This window comes from Gopherus flavomarginatus, chromosome 3 (assembly GCF_025201925.1).
Source record: "Gopherus flavomarginatus isolate rGopFla2 chromosome 3, rGopFla2.mat.asm, whole genome shotgun sequence".
In the NCBI taxonomy this organism is placed as follows: Eukaryota; Metazoa; Chordata; order Testudines; family Testudinidae; genus Gopherus; species Gopherus flavomarginatus.
Window position 1 is genome coordinate 177,385,581 of NC_066619.1, and position 18,761 is coordinate 177,404,341.

General features: G+C 45.4%; 2 protein-coding genes across 5 annotated transcripts in view; both read left to right on the forward strand.

Moving 5' to 3' along the window:
• Positions 1-18,761, forward strand: part of LOC127046852 (alcohol dehydrogenase 1-like) — an 84,598-nt gene that overhangs the window by 53,303 nt on the left and 12,534 nt on the right. Inside the window, exon 10 of one of the 2 annotated variants that reach the window (XM_050944468.1) lies at positions 7,829-7,909. The exons of the other annotated variant lie outside the window; for it this stretch is intronic. The gene's annotated coding sequence lies outside the window, so the exon portion shown is untranslated. Of the gene's footprint in view, positions 1-7,828; positions 7,910-18,761 lie in introns of those variants that run through there. 2 annotated transcript variants of the gene reach the window in all.
• The window catches only part of LOC127046850 (alcohol dehydrogenase 1-like), an 86,681-nt gene that overhangs the window by 3,684 nt on the left and 64,236 nt on the right, over positions 1-18,761 (forward strand). For 2 of the 3 annotated variants that reach the window (XM_050944467.1, XM_050944466.1), the window contains exon 2: positions 4,257-4,316. In XM_050944467.1, coding sequence (XP_050800424.1) covers positions 4,257-4,316 — 60 coding nt within the window. Of the gene's footprint in view, positions 1-4,256; positions 4,359-4,603; positions 4,746-5,050; positions 5,139-5,224; positions 5,445-5,531; positions 5,793-5,865; positions 6,002-6,084; positions 6,224-7,075; positions 7,836-18,761 lie in introns of those variants that run through there. The other variant, XM_050944463.1, reaches the window with a different exon arrangement.

The window sequence follows — 18,761 nt, forward strand, 5'->3', positions numbered from 1 at the left end:
TCGTGGGGGCAGCACCGGAGCGGCGGTTTCCCTCGCGGGCTTTGCAATAGGCACTCTGCAGCTCCTTTACTTTTACCTTGCACTGCACCGCATCCCGGTCATGACCCCTTTCCAGCATGGCCCTTGAGATCTGCCCATAGGTATCGTAATTCCTACAGCTGGAGCGCAGCTGTGACTGCACAGCTTCCTCACCCTAAACACTGATGAGGTCCAGCAACTTGCCATTGCTCCATGCTGGGGCTTGTTTGGCGCGTGGAGGCATGGTCACCTGCAAAGATTCACTGATTGCACTCCACACCTGGTTGAGCAAACAGGAAGGGGATTTTTAAAATTCTCGGGGCATTTAAAGGGCGGGTCACCTGAGGCCAGGGAAGTAGAGTGCGAACTGATGAGCACAGTGGCTGAACAGGCATTCTGGGATACCTCCGAATACTCTGGAGGCCAATTACAGCGCTTTTGGTGGCCACACTGGCAGAGCAGTGCTGCATCACCAGCGCTGCAATCGTTATACCCCAGGCAGAGCAGGAGTACAGCCAGCGCTGCAGCCAGGGAAATGCAGTGCTGTATGTGCCTTGCAAGTGTGGACGGTGAGTAAGTTGCAGCGCTGTAAACCCACCACCAGCGCTGCAACTCTCCAGTGTAGCCAAGGCCTCAGTTAAAACTACCTCTCACTGGCACTTGAATAGTCTCCTGGTGCTGCCATCTGGAAATTCTTCTGTTATTACCTAGAAATCGTTTTGATTTCCACCACCACCACCACATTTGACTTTTCAAACTCTCACCGTATATTTCGTTTAGTTCTCTTAGGAGAACATTTCTCTGAGAAAAAAGCAGTTTTCTGTTGCAGCATGCCATACACACGTTCAAGTCTGCTGCTGCCCCCTGGGCTAGCATTCTCATCTATAGTATTGCTCAACGCAGTAAATTATTTGCTATATTAATTAGATACTATAGTATCTGAGAATTTGGAGCCTGGCAATATTGGAATTATATAAATAGTTTGGTAGCATCATATGCCATTTTGAGCACAGGTGGTCTGTGATGTAAAATAGCTCTCTTTTGGAAACTTTTATTTAGTCAGACATTCTGGTTATCTTCTCCAGACCTGAAGAGGACCTCTGTGAAGCCTGAAAGCAGCTTCCACCAGCAGGAGTTGGTCCAATAGAAGACATTATCTCACCTAGGTTTTCTCTCATATTAAAGGACTGGGTGGGAACTTGGGAAATCTAGGTTCAAATTATTAGCGCTGGCAAAGATTTCTTGTATGATCTTGAAGAAACCACTTAATCTCTGCGTGTTGGGGCTAAGGTGGCTTTAAACCACTGTTGCACCCTCACAATCCTGTGCTGCTTTGGGCACAGGTAGCACTCTCCAAAAACTCAGCAGTGCTGCAGCCCCGTCATGCAAGTGTTTGGAAAGGGGCCTTGGGATGGCAACCTTAGCTCCACGGTGCCTGCACTGAGATGTTAGGGACTCTGTGTGCCCCCCCGCATACCCAATGTAAAAGAGTCTAAAGGCGGAGGTGCGGATCTGAACCCTAATTTCTAGATCATGTGAAAATGGAAATGAAGGATAAATGTGGATACAGGCAAACAAAACGGAAAGGTCCATAGGTATAAATGTTTGTTTTGATGAGTGGTCTTTAATTTAGAAGAGTTCTATTAATGTGTCTGAATAAAAGCAAATCACTGTGAAGTAATGTTACAGTGGTACTTCAGTCCCAAACTCCACCTACCCCCCAGAAATGTCTTGGAAGCCCGGGGTACAGGATTATTTTCTCTGTATCTGGTAGGAGTCTCCAAAAGTGGCAATGCTGAATTCATAAAGACTAATCCGATGAGGTGCTGAGTGCCCTAATGCTCAGTACTTCACAGGATTCAGGGTCTGATTTCTAGAATGGACGTCAATGGAAGATACTCTACACCTCTGAAAACAAGGCTTTGAGCCTTCAGACTGTTGTTGGATGTTCTGGTGATACTTCTAGCCTTGTAGTGAAAGATATTAGATGAATAACTTTGCACCTGTTCATTGTGGCAAAGTGGTGTCTACTTGAATACAGGATAAAGAATTTCCCCAGATAGGTTTCAGAGTGGTAGCTGTGTTAGTCTGTGTCAGCAAAAAGAACGAGGAATACTTGTGGCACCTCAGAGACTAACAAATTTATTTGGGCATAGGCTTTCATGGGCTAAAACCCATTTGATCAGATGCATGGAGTGGAAAATACAAAACTTTTGTAGTGATAATCAGGATGACCCATTTCAGAAATAGTTTTTAGTTTTTGTAATGACCCTTCCACTCCCAGTCTCTATTCAAGCCTAATTTGATGGTGTTCAGTTTGCAAATTAATTCCAGTTCTGCAGTTTCTTGTTGGAGTCTGTTTTTGAAGGTTTTTTTGTTGACGAACTGCCACTTTTAGGTCTGTAATTGAGTGTCCAGAGAGATTGAAGTGTTCTCCTACCGGTTTTTGAATGCTATAATTCTTGAGGTCTGATTTGTGTCCATTTATTCTTTTGCGTAGAGACTGTCCGGTTTGGCCAATGTACATGGCAGAGGGACATTGCCGGCACATGATGGCATATATCACATTGGTAGATGTGCAGGTGAATGAGCCCCTGATGGTGTGGCTGATGTGATTAGGCCCTTGAATAAATATGTGGACAGAGTTGGCAACAGGGTTTGTTGCAAGGATAGGTTCCTGGGTTACTGTTTTTGTTGTGTGGTTGCTGGTGAGTATTTGCTTCAGGTTGGGGGGCTGTCTGTAAGCGAGGACTGGCCTGTCTCTTAAGGTCTGTGAGAGTGAGAGTGAGGGATAGGTTGTAGATCCTTGATGATGTGCTGGAGAGGTTTTAGTTGGGGGCTGAAGGTGACAGCTAGTGGTGTTCTGTTCGTTACTTTCTTTGTTGGACCTGTTCTGTAGTAGGTGACTTCCGGATATTCTTCTGGCTCTGTCAATCTGTTTCTTCACTTCTGCAGGTGGTTACTATAATTTTAAGAACGCTTGATAGAAATCCTGTAGGTATGTGTCTCTGTCTGAGGGATTGGAGCAAATGTGGTTGTATCTTAGAGCTTGGCTGTAGACAATGGATTGTGTGGTGTGTCCTGGATGAAAGCTGGAGGCACGTGGGTAAGTATAGCGGTCTAGGTTTCCAGTATAGGGTGGTGTTTATGTGACCATCACTTATTAGCACTGTAGTGTCCAGGAAGTGGCTCTCTTGTGTGGACTGGTCCAGGCTGAGGCTGATGGTGGGATGGAAACTGTTGACATCCTGGTGGATAGTGTAAGCAGAGTAGAGGCATTAGGAGATGAAGCCTTGTTCTAAGTCAGCCATAAAAATGTTGGCATACTGTGGGGCCATGTGGGTATCCATACCAGTGCCGCTGCCTTGAAGGTGTATACATTGTCCCCAAATGTGAAATAGTTGTGGGTGAGGACAAAGTTCAGCCACCACGTTCGCCATAACGTTATCGGGGATACTGATTCATAGTGGCGTAGGGCCTGAGGAAAGAGTCTACATAGCCAGACAACCATGCTGTCAGGGTGCCAATGCCTGAGATGCTAGGGCATCCAGGTTTATGGATCTTGGGTAGCAGATTGGAGTTCTAGGGGTGTGTCTGTGCACATTTGTTCCTGTGCTTTGTCAGAGTTTCTTGAGCAGATGATGTAGCTTCTTTTGGTAACCCTCAGTGGGATCAAAGACTGGGAGTGGATGGGTCATTACAAAAACTATTTCCCCCATGCTAATTTTTCCCCCTTCTGTTACTCACACTTTCTTGTCAATTGTTTGAAATGGGCCATGCTGATTATCACCACAAAAGGTTTTTCTCCTGCTGATAATAGCTCACCTTAATTAATTTGTCTTGTTAGAGTTGGTATGGCAACCCCCATCTTTTTATGTTCTCTGTATATATTTTTTATATATACACACAGCTGTCTTCCTACTGTATTTCCACTCTATCTGATGAAGGGGGTTGATAGCCCACAAATGCTTATGCCCAAATAAATTTCTTAGTCTCTAAGATGCCACGAGTACTCCTCATTCTTTTTCGCAGATAATAGTAGTTCCAAAGGGACTCAAATTCATTGGCCGTGCACTGTTTACACTCGTTTGGTGTCATTCTTAAAAGATATTTTAAATGTAAATAACTGCAGGGGAAAATGTTTAATTCTGGATACCTAATAGTAGCTTTTCAATGTATTCACTCCGTATTTTTAATAACAGTTCCTACAAAAATGTAATCAACCATATTTTTCACAGGTTATAAAATGCAAGGCTGCCGTTGCCTGGGAAGTGGATAAACCCCTCTCTATCGAGGAGGTAGAGGTTGCACCTCCGAAAGCCCATGAAGTTCGTGTTAAGGTACCCTACTTTTGTTTTTAGTTATCTAAAACAAGAAGCAAAAATGTGTTCCCTTCAAGTTTGTGATATTCAAATAACTAAGCTCAAAAATATTCATCCAGCTTCATAGCTGATTTGACACCTGGTAACTTTCCCCATTTTTTTCCGTCATGTTATAGGACACAAGGGGTACATCTCTTCAGAGGCCTCAGTGAGCTTTGCAAACGTGACTGTTTCACAAGATGTGTTCTTTCATTTCCATACAGATAGTGGCCACAGGGATCTGTCGAACAGATGACCATGTTCTGAAAGGTTCTTTTCCAAATATAGATTACCCAGTTATTCCTGGCCACGAAGGAGCTGGGATTGTGGAGAGTATTGGAGAAGGAGTGACATGTGTGAAACCAGGTATGGAGGGCTTGCTCTTGCACCCATTGAAGTCAATGGTAAAACTTCAGTGGTGCAGGAGCAGACCATTACTGTGTGGATATGCGGTGAAGGCAGCCAGATGAATTTAAATGATTTTGGTGCTGACTCTAAATGGTTGCCTTCTCAAAATTCTTTGATCCAGTATTGGAACTGAATTTTTCAAAGCTTAGCCACAATTTAACTTTGTGAATAAATTCCTTGCACAATGCTTTTAAAGTACTAAAAACAGTGCTTCTCAATCACCTACTGACAAAGACAAGATATTCTTCTCCCTCCCACCCCAGGAGAAAAAGTCATCCCTCTGTGTCTTCCCCAATGTGGGGAATGCAGCTCCTGTTTGAATCCTGACACCAACTGTTGCCTGAAGACACAGTGAGTTTGTTTCAACTTCTGTTGCCTGAATCTCACCCTCAGTTTTTCTGACAATATTAATCATCATATATTACGTCTCTTAACAGCCTCTATGAATCCCAGAACCTCATGCCGGACAAGACCAGCAGATTCACCTGCAAAGGGAAAGCAATTCACCATTTCCTGTGGATCAGCACCTTCTCAGAATACACAGTTATGCCTGATTCTGCCATTGCAAGAATTGATGATGATGCTCCTCTGGATAAAGTCTGTCTGTTTGGCTGTGGATTTTCCACCGGTTATGGTGCTGCCATCAATACTGCCAAGGTTACCGCCCCCACCCCCCATGTTCCAGGACTACAATTCAATCTATGGATAGATTCTTACAGAGTCCCCTGTTTTGTTGTTATGCAGGTTAAACCTGGTTCAACTTGTGCCATCTTCGGTTTGGGAGGAGTTGGCCTCTCTGTTGTTGTTGGCTGTAAATCAGCTGGTGCTTCACGGATCATTGGGATCGACATCAACAAAGATAAATTTACCAAGGCTAGAGAGTTAGGAGCCACTGAGTGCATCAACCCTCAGGACTTCAAGAAACCTATTCAGGAGGTGCTGGTTGAGATGACTGGCCATGGTGTGGACTATTCCTTTGAAGTCATTGGCCACACAGATACTATGGTATGTAAATGCACACTGCAGTTGTTTCATAAGTTTCACTCCATGTGATGATGTCATCTTTTTTTTAAACCAGGTAGCTGCCCTGGCATCCTGCCACATGAACTCTGGCACCTGTGTGATGGTTGGAGACCCTCCTTTAGGATCACAGCTGTCCTTTGACCCTATGCTGCTGTTTACTGGACGTACCTGGAAAGGGAGTATTATTGGAGGTATGGAGATTCAATTCTGATTGCTCACTAAAAATCTGGAGTAAACAACTAGTGATTTCAGTACTCATCATATGTTTTTCCAGGTTGGAAGACTAAGGATTCTATCCCCAAATTAGTGTCTGGTTATATGGAGAAGAAATTTAATCCAGATGTGCTAATAACACACACTTTACCATTTGATAAAATCAATGAAGGATTTGAATTGTTACAGTCAGGAAAGAGGTGCGTGGGTTTTTTTAAACTTACATATATGCTATGATGCAGCTGAGCAAACATAACTATTGTCACTGCCTGCTTTTGTTTTATGTTTCAGCATTCGCAGCATCCTTCTCTATTAAGGTTCCACTTCTAAGACCAGTAACAGCAGGGGGAAAAATTAGCATGGAGGAAATAGTTTTTGTAATCACCCATCCACTCCCAGTCTTTGAGCCACAGTTTAGGAGAGCCTGCTTTACAGAACGCATGTAGTGTAGAACCAGCAGGAGCCGGATTTCAAATTGATAAGTGATAGAGAAATTAAAACTTACCCTCTCTGGGAGAGAGAGAACCTTTCAGTAGCCTGGTTAAATGTTTACATTGTAGGATAATATACATTCCTGACATGAAAACAAGAGGATTGCATCTCAGGATTTCATTAGGGAGGTCTACAATAATGACAAAACAATTCCTCTTAAAGGAAGCCACATATTCAAAATACAATATGCATAAGGGCTGCAGCACTAGGAAACTTACTTTTGGGAACTGCCATGAACTGGAAAGGGAATGACTAAATGAGTCCATGGGGCTTTTCCATCTCTAAATTCTGGGATTAATGGCTAAAGCAGAGATGGGCTTGTGAGTGAACTATATGGCAGAACAAGATCTGAAAGACAAGATGTTACCTGAGAAAGGAGTGTTTCCTTATGCATTTCTATTCAGCTAAATTTGCAATCACCTCTTTTGTAGTTCAGCCAATAGCGTGTTGGTAGGGCTATAATGGAGGTTGAGGTTATCCTGAATCTTGAGAACTGTTAGCAGTTACAGACTGATGTTTCAAACATCAGTCATTAACCTGACTTTTATTTTCTGTTTCAGTATCCGCACTGTCCTGCTGTTTTAGGATCGGCCTGGGAGTTGTCAACAGCGTGACACATCTCATCCAAAATCTCCTCCCTGCAATATCTATATCGTGAAATCATAAAACAAAGTGTGGAAAGTCTTAGATGATTCTTTGCTACTAATAGCTGAGAAAAAAGGGACCAAACAAAAGCTGGAGTCATCTAGACAGATTTTGATTGATAAGGAAGAATCTCTCTAAGCACAGAATTTGAAATACAAACTGTTGTTTGGAGGTCTTTTAAATAGAGGCATTTAAGAAGGAAATGAATCTGCTTTCTACCAGGGTATCCTACAAAGGATCCTCCATTGGTGATTTCTTTAAATCCTTAACTCTGTTGTCCCTTTCTGTGCTGAATCCTCGCTGTTTAATTAGTACAATTATAAGCATATGAAATCTACAGTATTTGACATCTCAAACACCAGTATGTTGTGAAATACCTTGATTCTCTTTTTTTCTTTTTAATTGTTGTACTTCCTGATTTTATATGAGGTGAGAGAGAAATGTTTCTTTAGGTCTTTGTCTAGCATCCAGTGAGGTGTTAATTTTTACTCAGTTATGGTCCTTTAACCATTTTGAAATAAATAGTTTTGTGAATATCCAAGAGAAGAAAGTTATTGGTGGTTTAAAAAAGAAAAGAATCCAGGAACAGGTAACTCCAGTGCAGCAGTTCTCAATCTGTGGGTCAGGACCCAAAGTGGGTCACAACTCCATTTTCATGGGGTCGCCAGGCCTGGTGTTAAATTTGCTGGGGCCAAAGCTTGAGCCCCACTGCCTGGGTCCGAAGCTGAAGCCCAATCCCCGCCACCTGGAGTCGAAGCCCTTGGGCTTCCCTCCCTGAGGTGGCTTTGGCCTCCCTGTTCGGGGCAGCAGGGCTTGGGTGGGCTCAGTCTTTGGGGTTGTCATAAACAGATGAGTAAGAGTTAATAAACAGAAGTACTTCATATCTCTTTTGCCTGGAAAGGGTTAACAAGATCAGTGAGCCTGGCTGTCACCTGACCAGAGGACCAATCAGGGGACAGGATACTTTCAAATCTTGAGGGAGGGAAGTTTTTGTGTGTGCTGTTAGGATTTGGTGGTTGTTCACTCTGGGTTCTGAGAGTGACCAGACGTGCAATCAGGTTTCTCTGCAATCTCCCTTATACAGGTTCTTATAAATCCAGAATAGTAAGTACTAGGTAGATAAGGCGAGTTAGGCTTATGTTTGTTTTCTTTATTTGCAAATGTGTATTGGGCTGGAAGGAGTTCAAATTTGTATTTTGCTGAAAGGATTTTAATTTGTACTTGTATACTTAGGCTGGGAGGGTATTCCCAGGGTCTATAGCTGAAAGACCCTGTAACATATTCCATCTTAAATTTACAAAGATATTTTTTACTGTTTTTTTTTCTTTAATTAAAAGCTTTTCTTGTTCAAGAACTTGATTCTTTTTTTTTTTATTCTGGTGAGACCCCAGTGGACTGGGTCTGGATCCACCAGGGAATTGGCGGGAAGAAGGAGGAGAGAGAGGTTAATTTTCTCTCTCTGTCAGGATTACTTTCTCTCTCAGGGAGTCTGGGAGGGGGAGAGAGAAGGAAGGAGGAAGGTGGATTTTCTTCTCTGTTGTAAGATTCAAGGAGTTTGAATCACAGTAATTTTCCAGGGTAACCCAGGGAGGGGAAGCCTGGGAGAGGCAACGGTGAGGGAAAGGATTTACTTTCCTTGTGTTAAGATCCAGAGGGACTGGGTCTTGCAGCTCCGCGGGCAAGGTTTTGGAGGGACCAGAGTGTACCAGGCACTGGAATTCCTGGTTGGTGGCAGCGCTACAAATACTAAGCTGGTAATTGAGCTTAGAGAAATTCATGCTGGTACCCCATCTTTTGGACGCTAAGGTTCAGAGTGGGGAATTATACCCGCCCCCCCCCCCTTGGGGACATATAGTATTTTTTTGTTGTCAGAAGGGAGTCACAGTGTAATGAAATTTGAGAACCCTTGTTTAATGTTTAAATCTTTAAATATGTTACATAATACTCAATGGTGTAGTGAAAGAAATTGCAATATATAGTATTCATTAGCAGGATATTAGAGAACTCTTTTCTTTATTAGTTCTGATTCAAGTATATAATCTTTTAAACATCAGTCATTATATCTTGTCATTTGCCTTTTTAAATTCTCTTGAACCTGCAAGATGCTCAGTGCCCTCAACTGGAGTCCTAAAATCTTTCCAAGTTTATTCATATGCAAGTGTTTTAATTTCTCTGTTTTTCTTCCTTTGAACTCCCCACCCTCTCCATCTGTCTATGGTCACTCAGGTAGCGAGGTTTGTAATGACAGAGAATGCCAGCAACCAAACACCAAATGCTTGAATTGTTACCTCCAATAGATGACATGTAACCAAGTCACAAATCTAGATACATGAGGGTGCTATGCCATCGGACATATTGCTCATTTTGCAGTTTCAACTTTCATAACTCTGAAATCAAACTATGTTTAAAAAAAAATCAGGACCATTTATATGCATCTTGTACTCTTGCTTGTTTAAATTAGTTGTTGGGCTGATCTGAGAGGAATGTAGTTTTGGACATTGTTCCACTTTGTTTTTATCCAGAAAACTTGTACATGGGCCCAAAGCTTTGGAAATTAATTAAAGCAATTAAATGAAAATTGTCATCAGTTAGCATTATTACAATGTTTCTGTCAAACCCTGCATAGTTATTTGCACTGTTTAAATACAGCAATGTCTGAGAACTTTTACTCCTTTTTATAAAAAAGGGAAAACAGACAGTGGAATATGGCTGCAGTCTGAGAGATTGTGCAGCTTGGAAAGAATGGGATTATCTGTTACTACTTGCAAGAATGAGAGGAGAACTCAATTTCGGTCAATATCTGTAAGAATTTTTGTTTCTTATTTAAGCAAGTAGACGTTCAAAATGATCACATTAAGAATGGATCTTGTTATGATATTTGTGTAGTAAAGCATGTGAACTGAGGTTGCTCTGGACGTTAACGTAGCCTTAACTGATGCAGTCCTTGATCTGTATTGATTCTATCAATATGAAATGTCCTTGAGAAACTACAACTCTCAGTTAATGATTTTTTGTGGGGGAGTTAATATATACTCATTTCACATTTTTAAACAGTAACGGTTTATTAAAACCAGCTTATTCCGAGGTTGACGAATTCGACTTTACTTGTTTACTGCCATATCGCTGTTCAGGCTTACTGTGCACTTTGCTCAGAAAATGTACCTAATTATTCTATGGGTCGTGAAACTTCTTGTTTTCTGAACTTTTTAGGGTACATTTGATCATCTTTTCAAGCTTTTCTCCACGATGTTTGGGCTAGAAATGTACTTAAAAAAAATGAAAGCTTTGATTTTCACATAAACACACATCTCCAAGAATTAGAGCTTCAAGAAAAACACCAAATATGATGAAACTCAAAATTGTGAAAGCTGGCAATAATGGATACATCATGTTTATGATGTCTAAAATAAGAGTGAGCTCTCCCAAGTAGAGATTCTGACTTTCTTATAGGCTCAACCACCTACCACATATTTAGTGTTGTAAAAGTCATACAATAAGAAAAGCCTGAATCGTAACGTTGGGCCAGGTGCATGCATCCCAACAAGAAGAAACCAGATTCAGGTAACATGGAGAAACATAACTGAGAAGCCATTTCAGACAAGAACCAGAATTGTTTAGACTGGTCTGTAAACAATTGTGGCATTCCAGCCATTTATCACAAATTGTCAGTGTTCCAAAAGATTATTTACAAGGGTTGCACAACAGCTTTCATAACACTATTCAGCTCTTGCTATTTTTTCTTGTTTGCTCACAATATTTAGTGTTTTTCTAAAATCCCCAGCACCTAGACTCAAGTGCTTACACAAGAATCTGAGCTTCAATATTTTTTTTTTTTTAAAAAGGTTCCTAGACTTAAAGTGTATGTTTTACATAGCAGATGGGAGCATGCTTCCCAGCACAGAAACTACCCAGCTTGAGCTAGTGTGCTAAAAATAGCAGTTTAGCCATGGTGGTAGGGGCACCAGCATAGCAGATGCCTGAGTGCAATCACACCCGATCTCCTGGGTACGTACTCAGGATAGGGTTGCCAAGTGTCCAGTTTTTGACCAGAACGCCCCCTCAAAAAGGGAATCTGTTGGCTCCAGTCAGCACCATTAAAGGTCCAGGTGGTGGTGCAGCGGGGCTAAGTCTGGCTTCCCCCGATTCCTGGAAGCGGTTGGTATGATCCTGCCCCCACCCCGGGAAGGGCTGCAGGGGCAGTGCCTGTGGGTGGGGCAGTATGCAGAGCTTCCTGGCCGCACCTATGCCTAGGAGCTGGAGAGACATGTCACTGCTTCCTGGGAGCCGCCTGAGGTAAGCGCTGCCCAGAGCCCGCACCCAGAACCCCGTCCTGCACTCCAAACCCCTGTCCCAGCCTGAACCCCCGCCTGCACTCTGAACCCCTCAGCCCCAGCCCTGAGCTCCCTCCCACATCCCAAACCCTTCATCCACGGCCCCACCCCAGAGTCCTCACCCGCAGCTGGAGCCCTCACAGCCCAACCTCCTGCCCAAGCCCTGTGCCCCTTCACAAACCCCAGAGCCAGCACCCACAGCTGGAGCCCTCACTCCCCCACACACGCCAAACCCTTGCCCTAGCCCAGTGAAAATAAGCAAGGGTAGGGGAGAGTGATTGATTGATAGAAGGAGGAAGGGAGGATGGAGTGAGTGGGGGCAGGGGAAGGGTGTTTGGTTTCTTGCAGTCAGAAAGTTGGCAACTCTAACTCAGATGGCTCTCTCAACTGCCACCAGGCTGCTTCAGTCACACTGTTGTTATCATGCTGCAGAGCTAGTGTGTGTCTGGTGTCTACCGCTGCCGGGAAGCACATACGCAGCTGCAGTGTAGACATGCTCTATGATTGCAGAAAAAAGCTTGAAAACGTGACCTCAGTGCTTCCTAAAGGTTCTAAAAACAGAATGTAAATTAAAATGAAAACCCAAAACATTGTATTAAACCTCATAAATGTTTTGAGGCCTGACTCATGCTTTTTGAACACTTGAGATTATAAATACTGGAACAATTGCAACAAATGGTCCTCCTAGGCATTTTTAACAGTGCAGTCTGCTCCTTTACCGCTACCGCCAGCCTGCTACTTATACACAGGACAGCCACCTTCCAAAGTGCTCTCTGGCTTCAATGCCATTTACTGGTCTCTTCTGAGTTTCACTACTTTTCTCTCAGCAAGTCTCAAACTGTGGGTAGGGACCCCAAGTGGGTCGTGACCCAGTTTTAATGGGGGTTGCCAGGGCTGGTTTTAGACTTGTTGGGGCCCGGGGCCAAAGCCCAAGCCCCACTACCCAGGTCCGAAGCTGAAGTGTGACAGCTTCAGCCCTGGGTGGCAGGGCTCAGGTTACAGGCCACCCATCCTGAGTTGAAGCCCTTGGGCTTTGGCCTCCACCCTGGGGCTGTGTGGCTTGGGCGGGCGCAGGTTCAGTCCCCCTGCCTGGGGTCATGTATAGTAATTTTTGTTGTCAGAAGGGGGTCACGGTGCAATGAAGTCTGAGAACCGCTGTGGCCTATCCACTAGTCATCAGGACTGGCTAGAGATGCTGAACTGAGTCTCTAACCGGTCCTTTCCCTGCACCTCATTTTGTGGGCAGCGGGTTCCTTACGCTATTGTAAATCTAGCAAACCAGGTACATTGGGGATAATTGTGAAGTCTGGTACATGTAAAGGGCTTAAAGAGAAATAGGGCAACAAGAGGCATTATTTCCCCAGTGTTTCATGTTCTTTGTTCTACAAATGGATTTCATTGTTGTATCTGACTTTGATTAGGATATCATAAAAATGATGGTAATAATAATGCATTGCACTTAGGCAGGAAGAGGAGAGTGGGTGTTGTGCAGGTTGCCATCAGGGTGATATCTTCATATTGCTCTGAGAGAGCTTGTAGTAACCAGCTTCTCTTCTATCAGAGGGGTAGCCGTGTTAGTCTGGATCTGGAAAAACAGCAAAGAATCCTGTGGCACCTTATAGACTAACAGACGTTTTGGAGCACGAGCTTTCGTGAGTGAATACCCACTTCTTCAGATGCATGTGGTGGAAATATCCAGGGGCAGGTATATATATGCTAGCAAGCAAGCTAGAGATAACGAGGTCAGTTCACTCAGGGAGGATGAGGCCCTGTTCTAGTAGTTGAGGTGTGAAAACCAAGAGAGGAGAAACTGGTTCTGTAGTTGGCAAGCCATTCACAGTCTTTGTTCAATCCTGAGCTGATAGTGTCAAATTTGCAGATGAACTGAAGCTCAGCAGTTTCTCTTTGAAGTCTGGTCCTGAAGTTTTTTTGCTGCAGGATGGCCACGTTAAGGTCTGCTATAGTGTGACCAGGGAGGTTGAAGTGCTCTCCTACAGGTTTTTGTATATTGCCATTCCTAATGTCTGATTTGTGTCCATTTATCCTTTTCCGTAGAGACTCTCCAGTTTGGCCGATGTACATAGCAGCTTCTCTTCCTCCTACTTGTAGTGAGGACAACACTCTGTCAGCAACACTTAGAACACTCAAGCAACTAGCTCAAGTTGGAGCAGCCATGCTGCAAAACAACACTGGAGCTACCACAGCGATTGGATTAGTGGTTGATGAGTTGTGGTAACTAATCTAAACCATAACCTGTAGCTGCATCCCCACTGTATTATAAGCCGGAGGGTCGGCAGCATGAGCTTCAACTTATGGGCCAGCTAGCTTGAGTTTAAAGCACCACTTAACTAGAGCTAGAGATTTTTGTTTGTGGATAGGATTCAGGTTAAGGGCAACACTCGAGATATAATTTGAGTTAATACTGCAGAGAAGATGATTTCGGAGGATGCTGTTCCCTGGGAAGGTAACAGAGTAAGAACAGACCTGCTGCTAAGGAAAGATGCTAGAGCAGAGAGTTTGCAAGGGAGAGGGATGGAATAAAGTCCCATCCTTACCTATAAGGTAGCACAAAGGCCCTTTTGTCTTGTATTTGAGGGGGTAGAAGCAAACTGTAGGGCAGTGTAATGGGGCAGACTGCCCCACTCCCCACGAGAGTGGGCTGTGGCAGGCCAGGGCACCTGCACAGATGGGGAGCCAATCAGGGCCCAGTTTGGAGACAGCCAATCAGGGCCCAGTTTGGAGACAGCCAATCAGGGCCAGGCTCAGATGTATATAAAGGCTGCCTGGAGCAGTCAGTCTGTCCCAGGCCTTTGATGGGGGAAGGTCAGTCTCCAAGGGAGGAGACTAGCACCGCGGACAGCGCAGTGCTAGTCTCCAAGGGAGGAGACTAGCACCGCGGACAGCGCAGTGCTGGCCAGGCTCAGGGAGGCTAGGGAGCTTAAGCCTGTAACTCGCCAGGCTGCCGGCCTTGAAAGGAAGGGCCTAGCGGGTGCAAGGGCTTGTAGGGGAAGCGGCCCGAGAAAGCAGACAGATGAGGGGAGAGAAGGAGGACAGCGAGGCTGCTGCCAGAGGGTCCCTGGGCCGGGATCCAGAGAAGAGGGCAGGCCTGGGTCACCCGCTTCACTCCTTGCAGTACACCCAGCCATTGGCCGTAGGGAGCGGCCATTAGACTACGCCAGATCCATGACAAGAGAGATTGGACTCGGAGGGTGGTTGGACACGGTGGCTGGAGTGTAGAACTGCTGATCATGGACCCCCGGAAGGGGGTCCAGATGGACTAAAGGACACTGCCGGAGGGCAGTGGCCTTGAAGAGGATGCCACCAAGCAGGGAGCAACGTGGGTGCAGAGACAGCAACGGAGGGCAGAATGACAGATGGGACACCACCAGGAGGGGGCGCTCTACTGGACAGAGCTAATTCCCAGAGTCATCAGCAGGAGGTGCCAGCTGGTGAGTCCCAACGTGTTACAGGCAGGTAAGCTTTGGTAGCAGTTTTCCCCTCTGTGTCCACTACTGCTCTGTGAAATAACAGTTATGTAACACTTCTGCCCCTCTGAGTTGGCAGCAACAAGGGCCGGGTTCAGTATCCAAGGGTTCCGTTTCAATAACACCATGCATAACTGGCTCGAGCCCCCACCCAATGACCTGGGACACTTACTTACCACCCTCCCAGGTGCCTCTAGGAGGCAATACTTCCCCTCTCACAAGCACGGAGTCTGTGTAGCAAAATCCTTTTAATAAAGGAGGGAAACAATGCGGCATCCCATTGGAGAAACACCACAAACAGGATTATAAAACAAACCATAAGCAAAAAACCCACCTCCAAGTACGTTTGGCAATGTCCTTTCGCCCTTAGGGTCTTAAGTCCAATCACCCCAAAGTCCAACAACCCAAAAGTCTCTGGTCAGTGGCACCCCAGAGTTCAAAAGTTTACCTGCAGAGTTTTACCCCCCTCAACCTGGGTGGACATGGGGGGGGGGCACACAGGGTGGTAAGGGGAACCTTACATGGGCCAAGGCCAACTGCTCCACCTCTCCATGGAGTTCTGCTGCAGCCCTCACCACAACTAGCTCCACTTGACCAGCTGTGCCACTCCTCTAGCCAGCCAACGAGCCATTCCAGCCATGCCCGCAAACAGCTCCGCTCCGCTCCACTCACTGTTCCATGGGCTGCTCCAACATGCTGCAAACTGCTCCACTCTGCCAGCCACTTAGCAATAGGTCTTCAGACTCCCCCACTAGTTAGCACAGCACTCAGTGCTCTCAGCTCAGTAATTCCAGCTCATAGTAGGGGAGCCCCAGTGCTGGTGCACCATTAACCCAACATGAATTCAGCTCAGCAGCCTTTAGATAGACTCCTAATGGAATCAAAATTAGCTCTACTCTTTAACAGCTGAGAGAAAAGACTGTGCAATTAGTAGCAGTTTTCCCCTCTGTGTCCACTACTCCTCTGTGAAATAACAGTTCTGCCCCCTGAGTTGGCAGCAACAAGGGCCGGGTTCAGTATCCAGGGGTTCCGTTTAAATAACACCATGCATAAATGGCTCGAGCCCCCACCCAGTGACCTGGGACACTTACTTACCACCCTCCCCAGGTGCCTCTAGGAGGCAATACTTCCCCTCTCACAAGCACGGAGTCTGTGTAGCAAGATCCTTTTAATAAAGGAGGGAAACATGCGGCATCCCATTGGAGAAACACCACAAACAGGTACCATACCATCAGGTACACACACCAGTCCCCAATCTCTCTCAATTCACTGGGGGTTGGAACCCATGTCCCTTGTCTAGCAAGTGCCACTTAATTGAGGCTGAGTCATTTCTGTCATAAAGCAGTCTCATAATTCCTCATTTACATAGTCAGGGTAACACCACTTTATTCTTCCTGCCCCAATAACAAAGAAATTGGGGATCCCAGAGCTGTCAAAACACCCATCCCAGCCTGCCCTGGGCTATGCTAGGTGAGCTGGGTGTGCCAATGCAAATACCTGAAATTCCTTTCCACACTCCCCATAATTCACCACCAGTTGTCAGGGTAGAGCTCATCCTGACTGCTCACAGTTACATTCTAATGGCAAATGTAATTAAAGACAATGATGAATAAAAATCCTATCACATGAAAAGACGGACTGGGCTCTTCTTTGCAGTGTTGCTGTAGCTGTGTTGATCTCAGGACATGAAAGAGACAAGGTGGGTTAGGTAATATCTTTTATTGGATCAACTTCTGTTGGTGGAAGGTACAAGCTTTTCAGCTACTCTGAATTCTTCTTCAGTCTGGGGAAGGAAGCAGAGGTTTTGGAAGTTGGTTTAAAAACCCCTACATCCCAGACTGGGGCAATGGGAACTTCTACAGCCTGTCCTAGGCTCTAAAAATCTTGGCTTCTGCCCTAGTTCTTTTAAAACCATAATCCATTTTTCTTTCAATGTGCTTGTTTGAGGAGGTGTTATTTTCTGATGGGCTAAAATGCAGGCACCTTACTTGAAACTGTCCCAGAGTGGAAGCCTACATATGATAAAACAGCAGTTCTCAACCAGGAGTCTTAGACTCACTGGGCATAGGGCAGAAAACTGAAGGCCCACCATGTGGGGCTGAAGCCTGGGGCCCCAAGACCCTCCACCCGTGGCTGAGGCCTGAACAACTTAGCTTTGCAGGGGCCCCCACCAGTTGCTCTGCTTGCTGCCCCTTAATGTCAGCCCTGGCTTTTATATGTAGAGAAGTAGTTGTGGAGTATGTTAGATGGGCCTCAGAAAGAAAAAGGTTGAGTACCTTTGTGATAAATAACAAAAAAGCAGGTAGCATCTCTGATTGTGAAATTATATGTATGGCTACTGTAGCTTTCATACGCAGACCTGAGGCCAGTACTTGCTGTCAGGAATCCTGGTGCTAGCCATTACATAATCACTAGGTGAACAAGGCAGTGCATATTTAAATTGCAATCACAGGCTGCCCTGCGTTTATTCACAATAGAACTGTTGGTGTCACTAGGCATAACCCTAGGTAACTCTGGAGGGTGGTAGACCACAAGTGTCAATGAAGCCCTCCTGTTGTAGGCCTCAATGAACCAATGTTCCTCCATGTTAAACACTTTGTGTAACCTAGTGTAACCTAATGTACTAATAGCTGCAAAAATGTAAAGTCAGCAGTTAGTTTTCTGATTGTAACAGCCAGTTCTCATGGGATATAAAGGAACAAACTGCTTGTTTTAGCTGTGCTTGATTTGAGGCATCAGCCTCCCTGCACCGCTTTGAGATCTCAAATAAACTTTGCTTGCTTCTCCACCCTGGTGTGTTCGTTGGCTCAACGCACTCTGGGCAACGAACCACTGTTGCTTCCCTTGGGCACCCTCTGTGCCTGCAACAGTTTTGGCGTCCCTGGGTGGGCTTCGAGGCTAAAATCAGCCTTGCCCAGGACCCTCCTGGCGGTCAACAGATCGCGGCAACGACCGACGCCCAGTGCACACCGCTGACTTCACCGGGGGCCTCGGTGGAGACGCGGTGTGAGCGACCCCAGAGGGCGCAACAGAGCAACGCACTCGAGTAGTGGAGAAGCAGTTGAGGGCGACGGTGAGGAACCGGTCCCTTGGATAAGGTAGGAACAGTCCAGTGGTCTGGATTTTTGTCTGTTAGGACCTGGGGACGCCCAGTGTCACCCTAGGATATGGGGCAGGGACAGAGTACAGGCAGGGCATGATGTACACCTTTAGAATGCATTCTAGCGAATTGGGAAGTGCTTGGATCAGATCCATTAACTAAAAGCAAACTAAAAAGTTCTGTATAGTAGACTGGCCTCAATATCAACTAGAGGACCAGAAAAGGTAGCCACCGGAAGGATCACTTAATTATAACACGATCCTCCAATTACTCCTGTTTTGTCAGTGAACGGGTAGCTTCTGAAGCTGTTTGTATGGAGAGCTCTTGTAAAAATCCCCCACTGTAGCTCCTGTTCTTCCCCCTGTCTGGCGGAGTGCAAGGATTCAAAAGCAGGTTAGGGATAGTGCAGGGACAAAGGAGGGACCTGTCTAAAAAGGGGAGACCCTATGTCCTAGTGCACTCTCTCCCTGTTGTAGCTAAAAAGCAAGATCAGATGCAGAATGGTACTGGGGGCCACTGTGAGTAACTGTTACCGGAAGACGCCCAGAGTACCCTGTGAAGCAAAAGCTTGTAACCAGGACTATTCTAACGCAAGCCTGGTAACTAGTGGATCTTTAGGAGGTCCGACCCATGGTGGGCTGACTCGGCCTGGCATCGTCCGGTGAGGAAGCTGCCTGGGTCTAGG